Raw genomic sequence first — 26,049 nt, forward strand, 5'->3', positions numbered from 1 at the left:
CTTTATAATATACATCCTCCCTCTAGGTACCATCTTCCGCAAATTTGATCTTCAGTTTCACTGTTTTGCTGATGACACCCAGTTATATCTCTCTTGCAAACCTGATTCCTCCCTCCCACCTTCTTCCCTTACAGAATGTCTATCCGAGGTAAAATCCTGGTTTACCTCTAATTTTCTAAAGCTCAATGAGGATAAAACTGAGATCCTCCTTATTGGCACCAAATCCAACCTTTTGAAGGCAAACCATTTCTCACTCACCATCGATAACTCCACAGTTTTCCCTTCTCCTCAGGTTAAGAGCCTTGGTGTCATCCTAGACAGCACACTTTCTTATAAATCACACATCAATAACCTCACCCGTTCTGCCTACTTCCATCTACGTAACATTAACAGATTGCTTCCTTCTCTTTCCACCCAGTCTACGTCCATTCTTGTACATAGTCTTGTTACCTCCCGTATTGACTACTGCAATTCTCTTCTGCATGGTCTCCCCCAAAAATCCCTCCATAAGCTTCAACTGGTTCAGAACTCTGCTGCTCGCATTATCACCAGAACCCCCTCCTACCAGCACATCACCCCTGTTCTTCAGGAACTTCACTGGCTCCCTGTGAAATTCCGGATAATTTTCAAACTTCTTCTGCTCACCTTCAAGGCCCTTCATAACCTCGCTCCTTCTTACCTTTCTGACCTGTTAACCACCACTTGTTCTGCCCGTTCACTTCGTTCTTCTTCTTCTGTCCAGCTTACTGTACCTTCCTTCCGCCTCACCACCATGGGAAGCAGAGCTTTCAGCTGCTCTGCTCCCAGGCTGTGGAACTCTCTGCCCCCTGAAATAAGAAATATTGGTTCTCTCCCCCAGTTTAAATCCCAACTCAAAACTCATCTGTTCAAATCTGCATATTCACTGTGAATCCACTGTTTGTTCATTTTATCTTGTGCTTTATTTTATTGTTCTTATTCTGCCATTGTTTTACTAAGTGTTTTATCCTATTGTAAAGTGTCCTTGGGTGACTTGAAAGGCGCTCATAAATAAAATTTATTATTATTATTATTATTATTTTGATCTCAACTCCAGACATATCTCTCCTTACTGTGACACTCATCTCCTTTACAAAATCAGAAGACACATGAACTCAAAACAACCTTCTTGGTGGTTTTTCCCAAGAAAATACGTGTCTCCAGCACCACATTTTAACATGAACACCCACACACATAAGCACTCATAAAATAAAAACAATATCAGTCATGCTGTCACGGCTGGATGGTTTGCAACCAGGTGTTAATTTTTTCTCCCTGGAACATGCCCATACCGTTTCAGGTGAAACTTGAGGTAGCGTAGGATGCCTCGGCTGGGCAAGAAGGTGCAGCTCATACAGGTCAAGAGATGCCAGTGGGCGCGATTGGCAGGACTGTTTGGGTGCGGGACATGATTGGTTTGCTTGATCAGCTGACAGTAAACCTCATCCCTTAATGGCCTCAAGTCTTGACAGGTCTGCAGGATTCCCTGGATGATTGGCACAGGGTCAGACACAGCCTCCATCTCCTGCAGCGAGTTGAAAATCTTCAGGGCCTCATCCTGCAGGCTGGTGTAACCCTTTTCTTTTTGCACTGAGGGAGACAGAAATGGGTAAAGTTAACCTTCAGCCTCGATACTGAACTTGCTCAGTTACCTTAAGTAACCAGTTATTTTACAACTGAGCACGTTTGAATAGTTTTAATGTATTTAAAGTCTAAATTAATGTGCAAGATTTGCAAGAAAAAAAACTGCTTTATATCCTAAAATAGATATTGTGGCAGATTCTGCTACTTACTGAAGAAATATACAACAATTTAAATTTTAAAAATCCATGAATAAAGGTACATTTTTCAACCAAAAACTGCTCAGCACTGAATATTTAAAATTTCCTGATTCTCGACAAGCAAATTCATCGACTGCAATAGTTTGTATGCAGCAGCTACAGGACAGCGCACTTACAGTGGATGCTGACGTCTCCATAAGGCAGAGGTAGAAGAGGGGAGTGCAAAGGATGCTGGGTATATCTCAGGATAGGGTTCCTCCAGTATGTCTGCTCCACTGCCTCCACGTTCAAACTGCTCTCCTGGTAAGACAGAGGAGCAGATTAGTAATCTTACCTTTCAAATCATCGATTTTTCTTACATAAAAGAAAGTTTACGCTTGATAAGAAAATAATAGAGCAGCAATAACGGCGATGATGCAGACTATCACTGCGGTAAATCGAGTACATGGCCAAGTGTATGTATGAAAAAGAGACTCAAACAAGTACTGAAGCAGGAAAAACTTAGGCCAAGAGAAGATCACAGCACACAGATAGTGAGTACAAGTACCTCACTTTATTACAGAGTGTGTCCTTGCCAGAGGTTTGCATGACTGAAAAAAGTTTGATTTACAAAAATGTCAATGAAATGTGATGTAGTCTGTAGTCAAAATGGGGGAAAACAGTAAATACCTTGATGTCTCTGATGAGTTGCTGTGTTGGAGTTTCAATGGGAACTTTGCTGTCTATGGCAGCCTGTATGGCATTCGCCCACCTCATGGCTTCATTCAGCATTTTGGTGTAAAGCCGATAAGAGTGTTTACGCCCATGGACGATTATATTCCAGTAACCTGGGTGAGAAGGAAAGATAATCATGCACAAGACAACAAAGTTTCAGTAAATAAACCATAAAGGCTAAATTGTGCACATTGGGGTTTATATATTTTCTTAAGTGTTAAAGCTTAGGACCCAAGGATAACTTATGTTTCTATAAGCATTAATTTATTAAGATGACACTGAAGTAAGTTTAACTGACCAGTGTCCTTGAAGACTTTCTCATCTGGCTGCACCACGGAGCAGAGGCTGTTGAGGACCAGTGTTCCCAGTTTGGAAGCACTACGCTCCGATGACTTGTAATAGTCCAGAGAGTTAGTGGTGAGAACAAACCAGCGCTTCTTCAGCTTCAGAGAAGTGCTTTTGGCTCCAGACTTCATCTCTTTATGGAGCCAGCCTGTGGGGGTAAAATAAGAAATGACGGCTGAGTTGTAATACCTTCAATATTCTGTTCACCAGACAATCACGTAGCGCACAGCTGTTAAACCAGCACATATAAGAGGGCTGTCAGGACTGATCTTCCATCAGTGAAGCACAACGCATCATCAGAGCCCGCCATTGTCCAGGTCACAACCTCCTCAGACCAAAACAACCAGCATACAGTTTGAGACGCAGCAGAGTGGGCAGTTTGATCATACACACAACACACTTCCATAGTCAAACTGATGGCAAATAACAAAGGAGGACCACCTAAAAAAATGTGATAAAAGTGTAATATATATTACAATAAGATGTGCAGTCTCTCTGTATATTTAAATTTTCATATTTCTACTTTTTTACTGGGGGTCTTGTGACTTTAGCTTTGACTCTAAGCTCTGCACATGTGGATGTGTACAAATGGCAAATAATCTTATCTTATCTTATTTAGATAGATTAAATCCAATATCAAAATCCTCTTACCTCTGACTATAAATTCCTGTCCATCAACCCTAGAGTCTCCCTTAGATTTTTGCAGCAGGCCTATCCAGTGGTGCATCTCCTCGGGCGTGTCTGTGTTGCAGTGGATCACTCTGTTAGCCGTGATGATCACAAACGAGTTTGGTCTGGGAAAGAAAACATAGCAAAATTGGGTTTTTTTGTCCTTGTTTTTGTTACTCATGTATCTGCTGTGGGACCACAGGCCAGGGTTTTAATACATATATGCAATCAGGCAGGTGTTGGGGAAAATTGCTCATTTCTTACCTGTCTGGGTTGTCTGACGCACAAACAGAATCAATCAAGCCAACATCTAATGTGCCCTGGACAGGGAAAAATGGTGTTAATGGCAATAATTGTCAAAAAATGTGTCATTACTACAGGAGTATAATCATCTTTATATAAAAATATATGTTTTTAAATCTAGCAATCTTTTAGGACCAAAGAAATGGATGGTGGTATGTGCACTTTTCTTCTTCAGTTTAGATTACTATATGAGCCAGAACTGGACTGCTATGCGATTCAATTTCATGCTTCTTCACTGTTGCAGAAATACGGAGTTGAGGCTGGGGCCCAGGCAGGAGAGAGGTAAAACAGCACTAACCACTGCATTCTTTGGGTTGGCCTGTTCGTGGTGCATCTCCATGAGCTGCTCCGGACTGGCGCTGTGGACCCGATTCAGCACATTAAACCAACCGCTAAATGGGTCAGAGGGAGTTCGAAAAGCAAAAGTCAGCAAAAGTGTAATTGAAAATGACACCGTGAACTTCCACTGGCAACCACAAGGGGGAACTTTATTTCTACACATCAATTTTAGAGGTGAAAGGAAAACACTATTTACAAAATAGCTGCAGTTTGTTCTGAGAAATCTGTGGATGTGATGTACCTGGCATCTTCAGGAGACTCTGCGTAGATGTGGTACGTCCTCTCCTCAGTTACGATATTCAGTGCATTTTCCTTCTCGTGATTGTCCACTATTTCCCTGCACAAACAAAAAGAATAAACCATTACTGCATGTGGCTATGTTTGTTTCAAGCTGGTAACAATGAGTTCAATCAAATCAAAAAACAGGGAACTGAGTCTTACTTGGCTGCACGGATGTCGATGGTGCCTTTCAGCTTCTCTTCGCTGTCATTCTCGAAATACATGAGCTTCGACTCGCGCAGAACGAACCAGCGCATCTTCCAGTTGCGCCGAGACAAAGTCGACATTCCTCCTCCTTTCTTGTAAAGCCAGCCAGATTTGAGGGAGTCCTGCTTTGCGCGGAACCACATGAAAGTTTCGTCTTTCAGGACGCACCAGCGACGGCGCCACGGGATCATCAAACCACCTGAGAGGTGAGAAAAGGATGATAATTTATTTTGTTTACTGTGAAATCTCTCTACGACAGATGGAGATCGCACAACTTTGTGCACACAGAAAGATGCATCCCAAAAACACAACGCATGAAAAGCTCCCTCAGTGAGTTAAACTTCACAGCCCTCACATAAACCTGAAAACATCAGCGGAAAACAAATGCGTAAAATACAAAAAGAGCCTTCAAGAAAACTCACAAAATGGACATTAAAGCTGCACAAAGACAATGTGCATGCCTGCTGGTCAGTGTCGTGTTTTTATTAGGTCTACTCACTCTTCATGTAGAGGTAGCCATGGAAATATGGAGGCCCGGTGCCGTTCAGCAGATTCACTCTGCCATTACAAACTTCTTCATCTGTGTCAACATATCCATCATTGTCCTCATCGCTGTCAATGAACTGCAAAAAAAAGACATCAGCATTTGAATAGATTAGACAGACTTTTAAACTGAAATCTTAAAGTAATAATTACTTCAAAAAAAATCCACAAAGGCAGAAATTTATAGCAACAATTTAAGTTAATTTCGTTTTTTAATTTTTCTGATGGTGAAGTCGAGCTGTTATTTTGCACTTTAAGGGCCTAAAATCTGTCTGACTTTGTAGCCACGGTGCTGCCAATCTCCTTTAAACTTGGCTCACACACATCCACCCACACAAACACACACGTGCCATTACATGCACCCATCCTTCTTCCCCTTTGACATTTTGCTGATCTCACAGTGTTGGGTCGCTGAGTACAGATTCACATGCTTGTCAGCAGAGCCAAAACAAACATTTTCAGCATTGCTGCTCAGCGATTCTTAAACAAGCCTTTTGATAAGACGCAGCCTTGCAGAAATGCATTTTCTAACCGACTTTAAGACAATCTCTCTTGAGGCAACACGAGGAAGTATAATAAGCGCTGAGGAAATCTAGGTGGGTTTCGGTGTACTGGAGAACAATGGCTTAAGTTAGACCGGATATGGAAACAGAAAATTCAGTGACCCCATGTTTTTGAAAACTCTGTGAGCAAAAATTTAAAAGATTTTAACAAACAATCCAATTTCTCCAGAGGGGATTTCCCGTCTTGGCTAGATTTACTGATTTACTTTCTTCTTCCACTGGACCTCAGAGTTCATGCCAAATGTCTAGCTATTTAAAAGTGAAACTCTGCACATTTTCCAGTTAAAACAACTCCACAGAATTTAACAGCCATGACTTTTTGTTGTTATTTCTCACCGAGTCCGAGCTGCCTCTGAAGGAGTCCAGGCTGTTCTGAGTGCATGAGGATTTTCGCAGCACCTCCTCATCTGTGATATGGCCATCGTTAGTGCTAGCACCTGAACTCCCATGGGCCTCCTCAAACTCTTCCTGGTCATAGTCTGACTCTACGTCTGGCAGGTTCGTGTGAGTTGGCTCTTCATTTACAGGCTCAAAGTCTGAGGCCCTCTGGCGTGGCCGCTTTTCTCCATTAGTAACCAGTGGAGGAGGTGGAGGGATTTGGGAGTCTGTGAGGACAGGGGCATGACTCAGTCCATTGGGGGTATCTTGGCTTAGCTTTCCTGCTGCAGGGGAGGCTGATGAGGAGGAGACCACTAATCCTCCTGCAAAGGCAGGCGGAGGAGGGGGAATACTTTGGAATATTTCCTTATCAAGAGGAACTGCAGCTGGAGGTGGGAAGTCAGGCAAAGCGATGCGCTCATCCTCCGCGTGGAAACCCTCATCCACCTCCTCTTCAGCTAGAGGTGCGGTAGATTCAGCTGGGTCGTGGAGGTTCTCCTCGCTCGAGAGGGATGGCTCCAAACCACCAAAGTCCAGCAGTTCCAAGAATTCAGTAGCCACACGAGAAGCCTCCTTTTCCAGTCTGTAGATCTCGGCATCCCTCATCTGACGCAGCTCCTCACGTGAGACGTCCCCAAGAAGCGACACGCTGTCTTCCTGCTGCTTGTGCAGACGCTCGATCTCCCTCTCGAGCCGCAGGATCTCCTCCATCTGACGGCTCTCCTCCTCAGACGTGTGGCTGCTGGACAGAGTCTGGGACAGCTCCTTCTATCGACCACACAAGTAAAGAAAGTGCAGAATTGTGTTATTTATGTGAATGCATTCATGGGCATTCTTTATTTTTGACATTGGAAGACAAACTGAAATTACCTTTTGACAAGCACCGTTCATGAGTGAGTTCCTAAAAATAAAATATGAATACGTTAGTCATGAAATGAAGAAAGAAAATGACTTGACAGATGACTTGGCTACTCCTGGAAATTCCTGACGAATCACAAAATTTAGCATTTTTCTATTCCAGTAACAGTTAAAGCTGTTATTTCAGGCGCTGTTTTGTGTGTTAATGCATACATAGATCTGCACATCTGTTTCTGAGCCACATTATTCTTGTGAGTCTCATGAGTACTACATCGCTTAACATCAGAATCTCCGCGTAGCTCCTGACTATATGTTGCCTCTCAATTCTCCCTGTTTAGCGTGGTGTAGGCGGCATGAGATGTTGACAGATTAACCTGCACTTCACCCCGCGATGACAGCCTTTCCCTGCTTTTTCACAACCACTGGGAAAAAGCCGGAGCTTAAAAAAGCGTCTGTCCAGAGCCAATCGCAATGGTCGCTCTACGCGTGAACCAACCAAACCCATCTGAATTCTCGACCTTAATTGTGATGGCACACCTGTAAAGTTTCGGCAGAGACATAAATGCCTGCTAAAGGGCTCAAAACTGCCTTTGTGGCCGATTCTCCAAAAGATGGTGTCACCTGCACCAGCTGCCATCACAACATACCCATACACAGACTGCGGTAAACACAGGGCATTGTACCTTGTCTTTTCCCCGTTTTCTGCTAATTTCTGCTTTTCCTCTTTCTCCTTAATCAGTCTTTGCTCCTCCTTCTTCATCAACTCCTCCTCCTCTGCCCTCCTCTTCAGCTCCTCTTCGGCTAGCTTCCGTTTCTCCTCCTCCTCCTCCTTCTTCCTCCTCTCTTCCTCCTCCTCCTCTTCCTCCTGCTTCCTCCTTTCCTCCATCCTCTTCTTCTCCTCCTCTACTCGCCTCCGCTCCTCTTCCTCTTCTCTCCTCCTCCTCTCCTCCTCCTCTCGCTTCTGCTTCTCCTCTTTGAGCTGTCGATACAGGGCTCGGGCGAGCTGGCCTCTGTGATGTTTCTGCAGGACAATGGCAGCCAAGCGCAGGCGCAGAAAGACGCGTCTCCAAAAGTGAGCGCGGTAGTTCTTCTGGATGGTGACGATGCTGGACAGAGCCCTCTTATACTGTTTCCTGAGGACGAAATCAAAAATTGACATTCATAATCGGCATAAAAATCATATTTAATCCAGCTTCACTGAGGAACTTTGTGCCTCGCCTCAAACATATTTGTAAAGCTGGACAGCCCTACATGGCCTCCTCCTAACGCCCGCTGCTATTCTCTGTTCAAACAAACACACTGGTAAAAAAGCTAGTTGTGAACTGTGCAATGTTTAGAGTCTGACGAGCTTGTGCTCTTCCATTGTGGTGGTGTGGGCTGCTCTGTTTAGCCCTCTGACTAAGCCCCATCACCCACACACAATACATGCATTGAAAACACACACATATAAACACGCACAAATACACGTGACTTTCTCAGGACCACACACACTGCTCCGACTCTCTGACCCTTAGTCCGACCTAGCCTCCACGGTAATCACTTCATGGCCTTTATCAGGTCTCAGGATGGACCCTGACTGAAGATAAAGTTACACGTAATAATACAAAGGCTTTACTTGTGTATTAGGGGAACTTTTCAAAGCTCTTCTTTAGTATGAATGTCTCTAAGGGGAAGCAAACCCAGAACCTGAATGCTGTCATCAGTCCCATTATAGTCTCCCAGTGGAGCCTTTCAGAGGACTGTATGTAACGTTATACTGTATATGGCAGCACGCAGGTGGAGTACGGCTAGATGCCCCTGGGTGTCTATGAATGCAGCTTCTTAAACCACCACGGTGATGGATGTTCTGCCAGTCAGGCGGAGTGGACAGGCGAAGAACTTGTTGCTTAGGCTGAAGACAGATTTACATAGATTTGCTTAAGAAGAAGTGCACTTCTGATAGTGTAGGAATAAATGACATCTCTGTTATGCTCAGAAAACTGTCTTTTTCAGAGCAGTCTAATTATCATGAACATCATTAGAGATGTAGTAATTCAGGGATAGCCATTTATAACTTGAAAGATGACGGTTTGGGCCTTTTTTTCCTTGAAAGGGTGTTGAAATCATGCAATTCCTCATCTTTGAAGCTACAGGACAGCGGCACAAGTGGGTTAATACTTCATTAGATTGCAGGGAATCATCGGGATGTTGTGTAATTTCAATGAAAGCCAGCGCACTCTTAACCATGTGTCCTCCCTTTGATAGGAATCTTTTCTTTCATCAGACTTTTAAAATAAATGTTCATCTTAAAGAAATAAACGTAAAAAGATCTAAAGATAGTACTAAAGTGACCAGAAAAATTCACACTGTTTGGGCTATTCTGCAGTCTCAGTTCATCAGTTTATGAGTTTACCTTCCAATCTACAAGGCTTTCTAAGGTAGAAACTTTAAAACAGTGCACGTACACGGTTCTGCATGCCCGAAAACGGCTTCCTATCTACAATTTCAACACTGTGGTAATCGCTGGCCATCGCCAAGTCAGCAAGGTTTAAGCCCACTTAACACACATCCACACACAGGCGCACATACAGAGGTAAACAAATGTGCAAATGATTCCACAAATGCACTTAATCCCCCCCCCCCCGCCCTGCGCTCCTATACACGCAGGTTGTACTACAAAACAAACACTGACAACTGTCTCTGCCACTCAATCATCCATCTTCCCCCCACCTCCACACTCCCACCACTCACCTTGCCACATAGCTCAGGATGTGGGCGCGGATCACCATGCCAGCCCTGCGCCGCACCTCTTCCCTTTCCTTCTCCAGCCTTTGCTCCAGGGCCTCCTTCAAGAACACCTGCGGGAAGAGCAGCGCCACGGCCGACAAGGAGTGACACAGACACAGAGAGACACAGAGAAGGAGGTTGAGGGAGAGAGGGGGAAAAAATGGGATGGGTTAGTTCCTCTTCCTCTTGGTAAGGCTGTAAAAGAGGGCCCACAGAGATGTAAAGGGCCCCTCTTGTCTGCTGGCAGAACCCCGTGCCCACTGCAGAGGAAGCTGTGGTGCAGCTGAGGCTAGCAGGCTAGCTGCCCTCCCTGTCTGCAGAACAGAGCAGAAGGGAAAACTGGCACTGAGACTGCAGTGTTGCTGCTACTGCTACTGCTGCTGCAGCGCCTCATTGTGTTCAAGCGTCCTTCCTGAGCATTTCCCTTCTGCTGTTACCGCTGCGTTGGTAGTTCGACTGACGTGCACAGGCAGAAAGGCACAGAGAGGGAGGGGAGAGGTAGGGAGAGAGGAGTGATGAAAGGATGAGGGGGAGGGATGGTGGCTGGTGTCCAGATAGAAAGTCACACCCCTCTTTGCTCATATGAAGGAAAGAGAAAGAGTTTAGTTAACCCTTCCCTCACTACTGGAGTTTTCTCGCAACCTTGTCTTTGTATGACTTTTGACAGCTCGAAAGTCACACTCGACTTAAATGAACATGCCTGCATGAAACATAATCAGATTTTCACTGTACGAATATGCTGCGAGGCTGGGAACAGCAGCCAGCTTAGACACGGCAGTATCTGTCGCTCAACTGGGTGATCGAGGGAAGACCCCTGCTCGTATGCGTATTTGTGTCCCAGATGTTGCGCTAATCAAAGGATCCCACAGCTGCAGCCCTGCCTGCCTGTCTCGGTAAAGTCTGTGAGAGGAGGAAACTTCCCCTTCATCCACATCCTTCCCTCGTCTGTAAAACAAATGGCTCACAAACACACATACACAATCCATGCAACATCACCAAAGCCCCTAATTCTGGGTACACGCTTCCTCTGCACACAATCAGCACATACATAATTACACGCAGATTGTTTCTCCAAAGGAAATGTATCCCCCTTGTCCGTTTCAGTCTCTTTCCCACAGCCCACACTACATTAACCTAAACCCCAAAATATTGCCCTGCCATGCACAAAATGAAACGTACTCAGCCGCACTATGTCTTTTTGGGTTTTGCTTTGAGAAACTAGCCTTTTTTTTCCCTTCGCCCTCGATGTGTAGATAAGCTTTGCAGAGCAAAGAAGTGAGCAGCGGCAGCCAGAGGTCAAAGGGCTGATCACAGAAGGGAAGCTTTACCCGCATGGTGACTTCGGGGATGTATACTGTGTGCATGTGCAAGAAATTTAATATAGATTGGCATGTGCACATTAGTGGTTATGGACCAATTCAAAAGGAACCAAATGTGGCTCGCATCAATTATTTTCTGTCTTGATGTACAGCATGCCATGTGTGCAGCTGACACTATTCATAGTCTGCCAGCCAAATTGGGTATTACAACAAAAGTGTCCAAAAAGAAACCAACAAATCCGAAATGTCTCAGTGATTTTTACAGCCACGCAGGAACCACAACTTAAAGCAGGAAGTCGAATGTGGATTTAGCCGATTTTGAAAGAGCTCCACAAAAACTGCTTTATTTGTATCCTTTCTTGTCGCAGTACTGACGCGTTCATGCTGAGTATTAACACAGGTTTTACTGTCCAGTTCAAAAAAGTCATTAAAGGTTAATCATTCAGTGATAGCATGGAAAAAAGGGGCAGTCTGTTGGCGGTGGGGGGATTGATGATTGTTGGAAAATGAGAGCAGAAAAGGAAGGACGGCCATCGATATGCTGTGCTGCCAACAATCATATCTGTTATAAGTTTTCTAAGATGAAGCATGATGTGTAACGTTCTACAAAGCTCTGCTTGGCTGCAACATTTCACCAGCGCCGTCCGCCTCGAAATCACACTGCTTGCAGTTTAGTTTATTAAATCAGCAACTCAGTCGGTGTCGAGGCTAACGCTCTGCTAGCTACAATAAGTTCGTCTCAGGATTACTGTAAGCCCCTCGGTTACAGTTACAGTAACAGTGTCAGGGTTTTTAGGAGCGGCCGAGTAACTCTGCGGTTGTCAACAAGAGAGCCGTAGATTGACCACAACCGGTCAGAAAAATCTTTGTGACATGAGTCACAGCAACTGTGGTACACATTAACAGCTCGGGAAAGACAGCAGCTCGACTTCTTGGGAAAGATTCGCTCCCAGATAATTACTGAGTGAAGCCTTTCAGTGCACTGTTTCATCTTAAGGGAACTGAGTGTTTTTTTTTAAGTATCAAATGGCGATTTATTGTTTTTTGAGCATGCTATCAGAGCATGTAGCTGACAGAGGTGTGTACTGGAGAGTCATTCGAAAAAGAAAAACAGAGTGGCAGTTTATATAATCCGTCAGGCTGCCCAGTTGTGTCTGTGTGCATGCATTTGTACTGTATTTAATACACTGTGGGGCCTGAGATAAGGTGTGGGGGTTCACCTCCTATTTTGGTAACAAAAAGCTCATCTTCACAAGGTAAAACGTTAAAATTCTTTCTGCATAATATTAGGTATATCAATTAAAATTTAGATTACTGGTAGGGGCAGGGTTGGCTTAGTGATTCTGGTTACTGAAAGATCTCAGGACATAAGTTAAAGTCAGTGCCACATACTGCTAAGTGACATAAACAAGTCTGGGCATGTGTATAAGTGAGTCCATGTGTGAACGCGTGCTGCACCTTTGTCTTCCCCAGCTGCCACTCTTTCTTGTCTTTGTTGTGAAGTGTGAGAAGCTCTAAGCAACTCTCCTTCTCGTCCTCTGAGCGGATTTTGTTTGTCAGGATCATCTTATACCTGCAGAAAAAAAAAAAGCATACAGCACAAATCTTCTTTCCTGATTTTTTAAAAATAGTTTTCGACTACAATATTTAGCCAATTATCTCAGTTTTATTGTGTGCACATATTTTTCCAACCTGCTATAGAAGTCCTTAAAGGTTCTCCGGACAGGGAATCCAGCCCTGCGAATCTTTACAGTTTCCAGCATCCCGGAGTACCTCAGCTGGTTCAGGACAACGTCAGGATCAAACTGGTTGGCCTTCTGTATTTGGTAAACAACAAAACATGTTTTTCATGTCAAATAATAACAGTAAGACATCAGTGTTTAGAATACTGATGCCATTTTTTTCCTGTTGTGCGTTCTATATATAACCTTCCTTATTGTAGGTAGTGCAAAATGTGTTGCAGCTAAAACCTGCAGGCACGCCTAGTCAAACAGTTTTACTGCTGAGTCGAGTTAAACTTGAACTAAAAAGTAAATTACCATGGCGAGGACTATCATTTTACATTAACAATCAGGTTACTAAAAGGAAAGCGCACACCACCGGCGAGAGAAACCCGAACAGTGTTGAACAAGACATAACCAGACGGAGTTGCCTTTTCTTTGAGGAATAATCAGCCTCATTGTTCACAGTTCTGTGTTACCAGTAATCCTCCGACCTACTTATCAAAAAGGATCTGTGATGTCTGCCGCCCTTCTACACAAGCTGCCTGATCACTGCTCTCCACACGAAGGCCATTTATCACCCAGAGGGCACAGAGTGCTGGATAAGCCCCACACGACCACAGCATTCCTCGATGTGTCAATCTAATTACAGGCTAATGCTACTACGCATGGAAACAGGCATACTTACAAAGGCACAGACACGCTTTGCATGTGCTCGTGCTCATAATCAAACACACACGTGAAAGGGCAGCCCTCCGCGCTCTGAACTCTGCTCTTTAACGGAGGATTTAGGCGGCTTGAAAAAGGTACGAAATGTTGACTTGCTTGAGTGAAAAACAAGCTGACCCTTGCCTCGGTGACATTTATCCTAAGAAAAGCAGGAGCATGGAAATCGCATAAATACATTCTTGGTGTGTGCGTGTCTGGATGCATTTGCATGCATGTAATCATGTCAGAGGATTGTGCATGCCATGCCATCATATTGTAGGATTAGCAGAGGCCCGGCTTGTTCCATCTTGACCAACCAAAGCTAGGTAAAGGAATACAAGACAGCCAATGAGAGCAGGGGACACATGAGACAGAAAGGCAGAAAAAAAAGCAGATGGGTGAGGAAAAACAGACAACAGAGTAGTTTCCATCCAAGCAAGCAAGCAAGAAGCTGTGGAATGACGTATATGGAGTGGGAGGTAAAGAGTAGTGAAGGAAGGACAACCACGGCTCTGTGTACAATAATAACAGTAAGAAGGAGAATGTCCCTGGATTACACCACAGTCATTCACAAGGAAAACAAAGAAGCTGATATAACTGACACTCCAACTATCTAATAAACCATAACACAGATTAAGAAGCAGGTTGCAGTTTTGTGGTAAAGAGCAGTAGGGGAGCATAGGAGTAGTAAATAAATACCCCGCTAGCTGGAACGCAAATACAGTTATGTGATCTTATCTTGGCATTCCACTGGTGCAGCCAGATCAGCAGAGCATTAGCCAAGCTGCTGCAGCTGGAGTGGCCAGTACTGACCTCTGACCTCTGGCAAAGAGGCTAAAGTGGTAGGAATGTGCTGGTACACAGCCCTTTTATTTGAGGAAGTACAATGAGAGCCTTTGCACCAACGTTTGTTACTTATGAACGCTTGTACTTGGAAAAAAAAGAAATAACTTTTCAATACGGATCATTTAAATGACTTTGAGGCAAAGTGCGATCGCGATGTGGGAGGCATAAGAACATAAACACAACAAGACTAAATATTAACCCCAAGCAGTGAATAACACCGAGGAGGTTTACCTCCACAGGCGCTGACCTTGAGAGGAACTTTTTTTTTTTTCTTTTTTATGCGATGAATAAAAATGACGTGACTTACCTTGTCCATGTTAGGTTTGATGCAGCGTACAAAAAAGGGGTTGGAGGCACTTAGTGTGGCCATCAGGGAATGGAGAGAGTCCTGAAAAGCATCAAACACAAGAGCATATTACTGCTTGTTTGTTTTTTTAAGTCTGCCGAAAAATATAAACACTTGTCTCACTGTTCTGTACTTTGTCTGCTAAGTATAAGTGGGTTGTTATTAAGGTATTGGTGTAATAAGTAAAAGTACTGAGTAAATGTTCTTTGGTACTTCTCAACTCCCATATTTATCATAAGAGACACAAATGTATATATACAAAGCCACACTCCGAGGACCCCTGAACCTCACAGACTCCTGTAGGTTCATTTTCCTTCCTGCCTCAGACAGACTGTCTCCAGTAAGGCCTGGCCTGGCAGAGCTGAGTGTGATTGGCCCCTGGTTGGCCCCTCTCTGCCCAGCCATCAACCCTAATCCCCTGGCTTTGGGAACTGTAGGCCAGGGCAGCCTGCCAAATCCTTCTCCGCTCCTTCCCTCCACACTACAGTTAGAGCATGCTAAGCTGTCCTCCACTCCACCCCCTCCTCCACCCGCAGCCCAGCTCACAACAACATATTTCACACAGCCCATCACCCATCATCTACTGCAGATCAAGTACACATACGGCATTCTCCTCCCCATCTGTGTCTCCAGGATTTCAACCTTCTGTTCTGCATTTACGCCGCTGCACTTGCACTCACCATGCCAATATAAAAAGTGTAGTGTTAAGGGTTAAGTGATCACCACACACAGCAGTATTTGGGAGACAACTGGCTCATTGTTAGTGTAATGACACAATCACGGCGTCATGTGCGTAGAACTGAGAGAGATATTTAGGTCTGAGGAGCTTCAGTCTCACCCTGAACTGCGAGCTGACGGTGGGCTTGCGTCGGGCCGTGCCCATTTTTAGGGTCTCATCTCCATTTCTGCTGCCAACACGCTCAAAGAGGTCGTAGATGAAGTCAAGCCTGCACGTGAATGTAAACACATGAGCTCAATCGCATAGGTGTGCATTCAGAATAAAAAAGGAAAAGAGCGTGCCCTACTCACCTGCTGTCTTTGAGAATGAACAAGATGTCATCTCTGAAGGTGTCTCGGTTCTTCTCCAGGATTCCACGCACATCGTAGAGCACCTGAGGAAATGAAAACCAAAAAGACTGAGCGTGTTTAGATTGAAGAACAGCATAGGAGACATAGGAGTTAGGATACAAAGAAATAAGATGAATACAGCTGTTTAAATGCACTGTGGATGGGAACAAGTTATGACTTTTGCCCCGTAACTTTAAAAATCAAAGTAAACTTTTGCACTGCATGTCCTACGCTCACGAATGCGACACAAGTGATTTACAGCGACTATGAATATGCGTTTGAGGCTTGATGTAAATAAAGATAAGGGAGCAGGTGGCGGTGGGGGTGACTTGTCGAGCTCAGTCGAGGGCGTCACCTGTTGTGTCCCGTTCAGCTCCGCGGCATTCCTAAGCTCACCCTGATCCAGAGGGATACACTCAGAGTTTATGTTTGTTGCAGACACACTAATTACACTCCAGTGCAGATTTAATGGAATAATCTCATATAGGACGCTCTCTGCGTCACTCAATTTCAGGTTCGTTAACTCAGACAGTAAACCAGGGGTGGTCTCGTGATTCTAAAGCAAATTAGATTTGTCTGGAGGAATTACAGTTTAATGCAATATGTTTGCACACAGTAACAAACTGAATACATTTGGACTATCAATAAACACTTAAAGCTTAAATATCAGACATTAAGTTTTCTTGGACAACTTTCCGTCTGTTTTTCAAATTATCTGTCTTTCTCTGGCACCGAGCAAATTATCTAATCTGTGGGAAGATGCTACGATTTCCTCCAGAAACCTCAGCAACATTTCAAATAACAAACAGGGCTTTCAGAGAGGCGAGTATACTGTCTAGAGAGAGAACAACTGGCTGCCCTGGCAGCGCCTGTCTTCTCTGGACCAGGTCATTACCATAGCCATCCTTGCCAGGCTTGTGACTGAGCCACCCCACTTGCACTAAGGAGACTTTGTCCGAGGCAGGCTTCATAAAGCCATTCTTTATATGAAAGCGAATCTTTCTACTCTTGCTCCACATTACATCCACTGTCCCACTCAATCACTGCAATTGTTCCCCTGCCCTGGTGTCTTTTTGGCCTTTCCTACACTCACATCAGTAGTGACCTCCCTTATCTTGCAAATCAAAGGGAGGAGAAGACGATCATAAAGCAGTTTCTCCTGACTCAGGGAAAAAGACGGCGGAGGAGGCATCAGGCATCAACATCCCGCAGCAGATTTTGGCCAGGAAGATCCCACTGTCCGTCCAACAGCTACCTCACTTCCCCGAAACTAACAATTGAGGGAGCAAAAAAAAAAAAAAAGCTGGTGTCATGTGTGTATGTATGTGTAAATGTTGTTAAATACCTCTCCAGCGTAGTGCTTGATGCCAAACTGGTGATCAGTTACTCTTGGTTTGACATAGTACGGGTTTGTCTGGAGAGAAAGGACAAAGATACAGAAATTATCATGACATCCACTCATGTAGTTATAAAGAGATTAAGTAGAAGACACTGTGCGCTGGATTCACAGAGACAATAAAATGCCATGTGACAAGTTAAACATCAAATATAACATCAAAGCACATGAAACAAAATAAAACACATAAAATTAATACAAGGCCTAGTTATGAATAGCAGTTAAACAGTTACAGTTTAATCCTTTAAGGCAGGGTTCTCAAAAGCACCTAATTTTCATTAATGTGATTAATGTGACTGTTAAACAGTTAGGGTAATGTGGTATGGGGCGCCGTTTGTAAAGTGAAACATGCTGAAATTAACGGCAACATTTTTCCACATTTAGCTCAAAACAAGTCATTTTTTTACAACATTTAGTAAAATATTTGTAACTTTTCATATTTAAAACAGAATTTTAAATGTTAAATCTAAATGTTAAATATTCAATCTAAATGTTAAATGTTAAAACTAAATATTATATTTAAATCTAAATGTTAAATTTAAATATTATATTTAAATCTAAATCTAAATATTATATTTAAATCTAAATGTTAAATCTAAATATTATATTTAAATCTAAATGTTAAATTTAAATATTATATTTAAATCTAAATCTAAATGTTAAATCTAAATATTATATTTAAATCTAAATGTTATATCTAAATATTATATTTAAATCTAAATGTTATATCTAAATGCTAGATGTTAAATCTAAATGCTAAATGTTAAATCTAAATGTTTAGGCTAACATGCAAATTTATTGCACGGATCAGCGGAAATACCAAAATAAAAGCTTTCCGGAAACCTCCGGTGCAAAAGTGTGCCGGTAGTGGTCAGACACGTTCTCACTCCCAAAGCGTAATAATTTTCGCTAGGTGACAAATTGTCAACATTTTATGCTTTCGGGTACCCAACACGTTCCTAAATTACGGCAACGGAAAAAGGAGAGCACATGAGAACCGTTTGGACTCAATCTACACATGTTCGTTCATTTTCTAAAAATCGCTTTGGAAAACACTATTTTACGTCATTTAACTGCTAGTAAAGGTTAGGAATAAGGTTATAGTTAGATAAGGTTAGATTTAGGGCTGGAACACATGGCTGGAACGTCTATTATGGCGGGACCGTCATTCCACTGGAATTCAGCCATAACCCGACCATGAGAAAGCACGTCCGGCGATTTAGTTGAAAACATCGGAAGATCCGTTTTGTCGGCCATCCAAAGGTTTAGCAGTAGTGCACTCTTAGCAGCTGCAGTCTCCACTTCACAATCGCTGCAGCACATGTCCAGCAAAATCGCTGGACATGCTCGTAGGCAAGAAGTGAAGCAGCACATGGCGGGGAGAACAGACACAATTTTGCACCGGAGGTTTTCGGGAAGCTTTTATTTTGTTATTTCCGTTGATCCGTACAATACATTTGCATATTAGCCTAAACATTTAGGTTTAACATTTAACATTTAGCATTTAGATTTAACATTTAGATTTAACATTTAGATTTAAATATAATATTTAGATTTAATATTTAACATTTAGATTTAACTTTTAACATTTAGATTTAACATTTAACATTTAGATTTAAATATAATATTTAGATTTAATATTTAACATTTAGATTTAACATTTAGATTTAACATTTAGATTTAAATATAATATTTAGATTTAATATTTAACATTTAGATTTAATATTTAACATTTGATGAAAAGTTACAAATATTTTGCTAAATGTTGTAAAAAATTACTCGAAAAAATATGTTTTTGTAAGGTTTTGAGCTAAATGTGGAAAAATTTTGCCGTTAATTTCAGCATGTTTCACTTTACAAACGGAACCCCATAATGTGGCGTGCACATGGTAACAGCTGAGTTTTACATCTGTGCTCAGACTACAGTACTTTGTGAATGCTTTGTGTTACTATGATACACCAAATATCCCCATAAAAGCATTCTCTTCTTCTATAAACCACTGAATTATGTCTCTAGCACAAATGGTAACAGAGTTATAGTCCTTTAAAAGCCATTGTAAAATTGCCCTTCTACCAGAACAGTGGTTAAAAAAAGATAAAATTACCACCTTCTATTGAAACCATTGCCAATGAGGCTTCAGCGAATAGTCGGTGGATAAACGGAAACGCCAGATGAATCTCTCAGGTCTTTTTTTGCTATTTCTTAATTATTTTTCTTAATGATACTGTTCATCTGCTATTGGTAGTGATTTTTTTCTAGGTCCTCCACCATTAGCACAAGATATGCTAGTTGCTAACAGTATTTAATTAGGGCAACAATGAGCTATTAGCCAAGCGGCTAACAGCTCTTTGTTGATCCCAAAATTCTATTTCGGGGCACGAGCCTGTCAAACTGTACTATGTGTTGTCAATTTTTTGTACCTTCGAATTAAGAATTGGAAACACATGTGCTTTTTATGACAGTTGTGGTACAGTTTTTTAAATTGCTTCCTTGCTAGTTGTCTGTTATGTGTAAACACAACACTTTTTCTTTCCTGAGTTAGGTAGGTTTTTTCTTCTTCTTAAATGATTCATAGGTCAGTTTGGACTGAAAATGAGTAAAAAGCAGCCAGTGTCCAAAGAAAACTTCGAATGACCTTCAGAAAGCCTGGAGAACTATTGCTCAAGACCACTTATAAAATACACGAAAGTCTGGGTACGTCGAAGCAAAATACAAAGAAATGAAGGGTAGGTCATGAGACTTTTCACAGTACTGTATATAATGAGTTTCTATCTATTGTGCTGAAGATACTAGAACCCGGGTTTACAAACTAATTAATAAACAAATTTATCAAAAAAATACAACGTACACGTTTACATGTGTTGATTCATTTACGCTGTTTGCAACTTCCTTACATGATGTGATACAAACATCTTCTGCTCTGATCGCGACCTTAAAACGTAACACACGGATCCGCACCCAAGCAAACACCTCAGGGCGAGGTCATGCGGTTCTTAAGTCTCGCTCTGTATCGTTCTTGTTTTTTCCGTCAGCCATAGAAAACTCTTTTCTCCTGCACACAATGCTGGTCAGACCCAGAGAATGGCTGATCACATTTCAGTATTATTGTGTTCATGTGCCGGAGCGCCCGGGGGTGTGTACGAGTGCTGCTCAGACATTCAATGCAACAGGCGATTCATCAGCCAGGACAGAGGTTTAACTCTTTGAGGCTGTCTGAGCTGGTGGGCGGTGAAGGCATTTCCCCAGCTGGGGTTAAGAAGCTTTGGTGCGCGGATATGGGTCATTTTTATGGCTTTGCTGTCTATCGGGGAGGGATAGAGTGTGTAAAGGAGCCATGTAGGTTTTCACGTGTGCGTGTGGACTCACTGCGTGTCGACTGTGTAGTTTCTCCAGAAGGGTGTAGTCGGTGCCTTTGGGGAAGCGACTCTCCTCATTGATAAGAGCCAACATGCCCAGTTTCTAAAGGGGAGACAGACAAAAAGAGAGAGAGAGCAAAGAGTTTGAAACACACCAAAGTCATGATGGAACTAGTTGTAATCCCATTGGGGCACATCTGGCAGCTATAACAATACGTACAGGAAACAGCAATGTTATTCATTCAATATGCTTTTTTTAATTGAGAAAGAGAGAGGAGGCACTGCGCTCAGCAGAGTAGTTTCATGTCTTATAATGAACTAAAATCAGACAGATATGTAGGGATGAAGTAGTTGTAGTGTAGTGTTTCCTCCAAACTTGCCAAGTTTGTGATTTTAAACCAGAAATCTTTCAAACACTTATGTAGAGGCTCAGTTTTAACGTCATTATAAGTATGGTGGTAAAATAACACAAATTCATGCCTTACTCTAACCATACCTCTAACCGCTGACTAGTGTACATTACTGTGCAAACAACATGCAAAATGAGACTATATAATGATAGACTGCGAGATGGGAGTCAGTGTAAGCACAGTGTGGCGTCTGGGTCAGCCCCGCTCTGGCTGGTGGTTAGCGGTCTGTCCTGGTGATGACTTTGCTCTGTCAGGGTCTGACTGTCTGTTACCTTTTCTATGAGATCCAGACACTCAGCGTTATCCATCCAGTCTATGGCTTCCCACTGGATCCCCTCCCTGTGAAGACAAACACCCACACAGACAGACACACCATGTATACATAAACATCAACAACCAGGAAGACACAATGGCAGCATTATCCAGTGTGAGCATGTGATGAAATGAGCCATGTCCAGGCTGCTGGCCTATTGTACCAGAAAACAACTGGCTGCGGGAGAAAGTGAGGCATTTCCAAACGTCTGGCAGTTTGCCGGTATGATCATGAAGAGGCTCAACCCCCATCCCCATCTGTGTCTGCGCTGTCTGCTCTTTCCACTGTATGCATCCATGTATGATGTTAAACTATGTAAAGGTTTCTGACCTGTTGTACTCCAGCTGCTCCAGGGAGAAGATGTGCTTATTGAAGTACTCTTGGAGTTTCTCGTTTGCGTAGTTGATATTGAATTGTTCAAACCGGTTCACCTACACAATGGAAGAACATGCTTTCAGTATACTCTCTGAGATTAAAATCAAATAAAAGCACACACTCACCAGCCACCTTATTTAGTTAATTTGTTCAACGGCTTATTAGCGCATGTTTCTAATGAGTCAATCACATGACAGTTACTCAGTGCATTTAAGCATGTAGACATGGTCAGGATGACCCCCTGAAGGTCAAACAATTCACTTGAAGGTGATTTAAGTGACTTCAAAAGTGGCATGGTTTTATTGTGTCAGACGGGCTTGTCTAAGTATTTCAGAAACTGCTGATCTACTGGGGTTTTCCCACACAACCATCTCTAGGATTTACAGAGAATGGTGGGAAAAAGAGAAAATATTCAGTGAGTGGTAGTACTCTCAGAAGAGAATGGTCAAACTGCTTCAAGCTGATAGTAAAGCAACTAAAGCAGGGTTAGAGTATCTCTGAATGCAGAACAAGTCAAACAGCAGCAGAAGACTTCACTCTGAGTCACTCCTGTTAGTTAAGAACAGGAAACTGAGGCTACAGTTTGTGTGTGCTCAACAAATTTGGACACAAGATTAGAAAAATGTTGCCTGGTCTGATGAGGCTTGATTTCTACCATGACATTCAGATGGTAAGATCAAAATTTGGCATAAACAACGTGAAAGCATAGCTCCATAATGCCTTGTATCAGCTTGCTTCAGGCTGGTGGTGGTGGTGGTGTAATGGTGTGGGGGATATTTTCTTGGCATATTGTTGTTCTAGGAAATTGTTAAAACTCTAATGTTGCAGGTCTCGTTATCAGTATTAAAAAAGGTGTAATACTCTCAGTGTGTGTGTGCAAGTGTGTGCTACTACCGCAGATGTGACTCATGTTTGTCAAATGCACGTGACTAAAAAGAGCACAGATAAGGAAGAAATACAAAATGTAGCAAAATGCTTTGATAGAACAGTCATTGTGTTGGTATTCTCACAATGCACCAGAGAAGATAAGTTATCTGGTGATTTAAACCAGGATTTGATTCTTTTGGGGCTTTCACCTCAAAGTTCTCAAAGCCAAAGATGTCCAAGATGCCAATGGACTTGAAGTTGTCTTTCCCTTTGATCTTCTGATTGATCCTCATTATGATCCAGGAGAAACACTGGGAATAAAGCGCCATGGCCACCGAGTCCCGCGAGTCCACGGCCTACAGATCAGGGAAAAAGAGATGGAGGGCGTACCAGAAACCACGTCAGGCATAAATAAAAAGGAGGGGGAAAAAGGAAACTTTGCAAACTGTACCCTAAACACAGCATTTATGACCACACAGTAAACATTTCATCGGTTCTATCAGGTGGCGGTTAAAGAAGTTAAAAACAAAAGATATGTTTGGACTGCTTGAATGATAGCGTGTGTGAGGCCTCAGTTCCATAAAACAAATAGTGGCTTGAAGACAAAGGTGTGTTATGTCAGCGTCTGTCTGCAGTTGAGAAGACGTCTGTTTTCACAACAGTCAGTGTTTTTTATCACCCAAATATCTTCAGAGTGACGCACTGCACTGTAACATTAGAAAAATCCAGTGAAAACAACGGCAAACTGGAATAAAGCGTAAAAGTTTATTTGTTTTTTTAAGTATTTTTCTTTTAAAGGAAATGACACCTACAGAAAAATCCCAAAGCCCACCTGGCAGAAAGAGGCTCATGGTGGCAGGCATCCAAGTTCACTTGGAGATTTATTTCAGCTGCTTTGTAGTTTATATTTCCATTCCACTAAATTTCAGAAAGAGCTGATGTTTTGTTTTCGGTACAACGCTTATCTGACATCTATTGTTTAATAAAAGTAAGATTTTACATAGAAAGAATGAACATGTGCCCCTTTTTCTGACTTCAGGTCCATTTCTCTCACATTAGATCTTCACAGCGATCCCTCAGGAGGTAAAGCGGGTCATTTGTTAACTGGAAGCTCCCACAGCCCACATGTTGCAGCATCCTTGGGCAAGATACTGAACTCTAAGGTGCCCCTGATGCATCCACTGGAGCATGAGCGTTACATAAAAAGTGCTTGTATGAGTGTGTGTGTGTGAATAGCTGAATGAGGTTTGTAGTTGAAAGTGCTTTGAGTGCTCAGAGCAGAAAACTGATCTATAATTACTGATACAGTTTAAATGTATTTAGCTTTTTTCTGAATTGTTGGCACTTTTACTTCAGTAAGAGGCTTGACGGAGGCCATGTGCTAAACTCTTGGTGTCAAGCTTTGTGCATTCATGGGCCCACATACAGCACATACAGGCCGGACTTGTTGGCCAGACCTCTGAAAATGACAAAGAAGTACATTCTAAAAACCTTCAAGTTAAATGAACCATCCATTTACAAAACAGATGACGAACAGTCTCAGATGTCCTAAGAAAAATAAGAATGTCTCAGTGTTTCCACATTAAGCCAGCGTGCTGTCATTTCGAGGAAACTGTCCCAGTTCACAAAAACACATCCACAGGACTCATTGGCCTTTGCATCTTACTTCGGTGTAATGTCTTTGTCATTAGTAAGGCTGTGAAACCGATGAGTCAGCCCCCAGGCTTAGGATGAAATTAGCAGGTCGGACAAAGCCTCTCATGAAGGATTCATTCTTAACGTAAACACAATGCTTCCTTCTAAAATATAGTGAAAAGTTTCAAAATTACACCCTGCTCCTCTGCAATTTTTACACTCTGGATCCAGTCTGCTGGATCCTTCAGCAGCCTGGTTCTGGCCTACAGGCCTTGAGCTTGGCATAAATTCACAAGTAAAAACTAAAAATGAAACTGTCCAAATCATTACTCAAACTAAAACTGATGAGAAGTCCTGTGAGCTACACGCAGTTCCACAGAAGAACATGAAAAGAACATAATTAATAACTTGACACGTTACTTCTCCGTGGTTCGTAGGACAGATGCTACAATGTGAACAACAACGAAAATCTACTTCCCATCCACATTTGAGTCCAGGGTAATTTTCTCCAGCTGCCATTGAGGAAGCTTTACAGCCTGTGTATGAATATACAAAGCCTGAGCTTGCCAGCTACACTTCCTCGACAGGTATTGTGCTTGATTTAAAAACAAAACAAGAGTGCGGCCGTGTGTACTTTATTCAGAGCCACAATGCTCCTGGGCTTTTCAGTAATCCATCATGCCCGGTCACCTTGTACGACTACTGGGAGCGAACAGAGCGCTGCTGGCTCCAGGATCTCCGTCACGGGGGTGAGAAGAATGGCTGCTTGTCCACGACAAGGGGTGGGGGTCTACTGCTGGAAGTTGTGAGGGGGAGTGACCCCTGGCTGTTGTGAGAAGAGGTCTTTCTTGCCAACTCTAGGTCTGGAATAATGAACTCTATTAAGAGGCAAGTTGCTTCAAAGGCCAGGCAGAACAAGCAGCAGCAGGGTGACAGCACAAGACTCTTTGTCTGCTGATGAAAAGCTTTCTTGTAGCTTTCGTGTCCCGGTGATAATAATAAAGGTCCTCCCTGCATATTCGCTGACATTTATGAGCGTGAGTGGGCCGATGGGTTGAGCCCAGCCGAGAAGGGATTGTGGCATGTGTGTTCTTGTGGCATATGGTGAAAAGCACAACACATGCAGATGAAAACTTGTGCAATGTTTACAGTATTACAGATGTCAGCGCAGACATTTGAAGCTGAGGGAGACACAAGTGGATATTTATGCCAGCGTCTCAGTGCCTGGCTGCACTGCCTCCAGAGGAGAAGACTCTTACTTCACCACCAGTCATTGGTTCTATTGTGCTTTTGACTCAGATCACTATCACGATGGCTTTATTGTGCCTGAAATCTGGCAGACAAAAAGCAGGAAATGGCTGGGAGTCACGCAAGGGGATCTGGAAAGGCATGTGGTGGAGCGCGTCAGAGAAAATTGTGTGTGTGAGTGTGTCACCAGGACAGGAGAAGGAGAGGGGCGAGGACAGATATGGATCCACTGCATGATTAAGATTCTTGACAGAGCATGGTGCCTGAACTTAAAATTATACGCTGAATTCTGGGAAGTGAGGTCCAAGTGCTTCTTTTCTGTTTCCGTGTTAACTGTGTGATTCATGTAATGAGCAACAGAGGGGGAAATTGGGCTGGATGTGTTGTTACCTGCTCCACAGTGAGGGGGGAGCAGATCTCCTCTCCTCTGAGGATCATGGAGCGCTGGGTCAACACCTCTGACAACTGGAAGGAGTCGAGGCCGAGCAGCTCGCTGACGTTACTCACCACTGAAACAAACACAAGCACACACAGATGTACACAGGGTATCTATCACTTACGCAAACAGTTCAGGTGACTCCTATTCATGTTAAACAACAGATGTGGCATATACACAGCAATCCTATACCATCTGCAGGAAACTCTACTCTGCAGGCAAGTCTGTAGTGTTGGCAGTC

At 42.9% G+C, this 26,049-nt stretch overlaps 1 protein-coding gene across 3 annotated transcripts in view; it reads right to left on the reverse strand.

Moving 5' to 3' along the window:
• myo10l3 (myosin X, like 3) overlaps window positions 1-26,049 on the reverse strand; it is a 62,329-nt gene that overhangs the window by 5,648 nt on the left and 30,632 nt on the right. For 2 of the 3 annotated variants that reach the window (XM_085384783.1, XM_085384784.1), the window contains 25 exons: window positions 25,763-25,881; window positions 22,699-22,845; window positions 21,578-21,678; window positions 21,207-21,273; window positions 20,535-20,627; window positions 17,117-17,185; window positions 15,733-15,815; window positions 15,542-15,650; window positions 14,665-14,745; window positions 12,775-12,899; window positions 12,541-12,655; window positions 9,728-9,834; window positions 7,681-8,130; window positions 7,010-7,040; window positions 6,098-6,907; window positions 5,155-5,278; window positions 4,611-4,854; window positions 4,411-4,506; window positions 4,129-4,222; window positions 3,792-3,847; window positions 3,510-3,652; window positions 2,812-3,006; window positions 2,469-2,626; window positions 1,976-2,099; window positions 1,311-1,608 (listed from right to left, as the gene is read on the reverse strand). In XM_085384783.1, coding sequence (XP_085240909.1) covers window positions 1,311-1,608; window positions 1,976-2,099; window positions 2,469-2,626; window positions 2,812-3,006; window positions 3,510-3,652; window positions 3,792-3,847; window positions 4,129-4,222; window positions 4,411-4,506; window positions 4,611-4,854; window positions 5,155-5,278; window positions 6,098-6,907; window positions 7,010-7,040; window positions 7,681-8,130; window positions 9,728-9,834; window positions 12,541-12,655; window positions 12,775-12,899; window positions 14,665-14,745; window positions 15,542-15,650; window positions 15,733-15,815; window positions 17,117-17,185; window positions 20,535-20,627; window positions 21,207-21,273; window positions 21,578-21,678; window positions 22,699-22,845; window positions 25,763-25,881 — 4,039 coding nt within the window. The remainder of the gene's footprint in view (window positions 1-1,310; window positions 1,609-1,975; window positions 2,100-2,468; window positions 2,627-2,811; window positions 3,007-3,509; window positions 3,653-3,791; window positions 3,848-4,128; window positions 4,223-4,410; window positions 4,507-4,610; window positions 4,855-5,154; window positions 5,279-6,097; window positions 6,908-7,009; window positions 7,041-7,680; window positions 8,131-9,727; window positions 9,835-12,540; window positions 12,656-12,774; window positions 12,900-14,664; window positions 14,746-15,541; window positions 15,651-15,732; window positions 15,816-17,116; window positions 17,186-20,534; window positions 20,628-21,206; window positions 21,274-21,577; window positions 21,679-22,698; window positions 22,846-25,762; window positions 25,882-26,049) is intronic. The other variant, XM_085384785.1, reaches the window with a different exon arrangement.

Source organism: Rhamphochromis longiceps, linkage group LG16, assembly GCF_057381845.1.
Source record: "Rhamphochromis longiceps isolate RC_006_pf linkage group LG16, R_longiceps_female_GT1.1, whole genome shotgun sequence".
NCBI classification, from domain to species: domain Eukaryota; kingdom Metazoa; phylum Chordata; class Actinopteri; order Cichliformes; family Cichlidae; genus Rhamphochromis; species Rhamphochromis longiceps.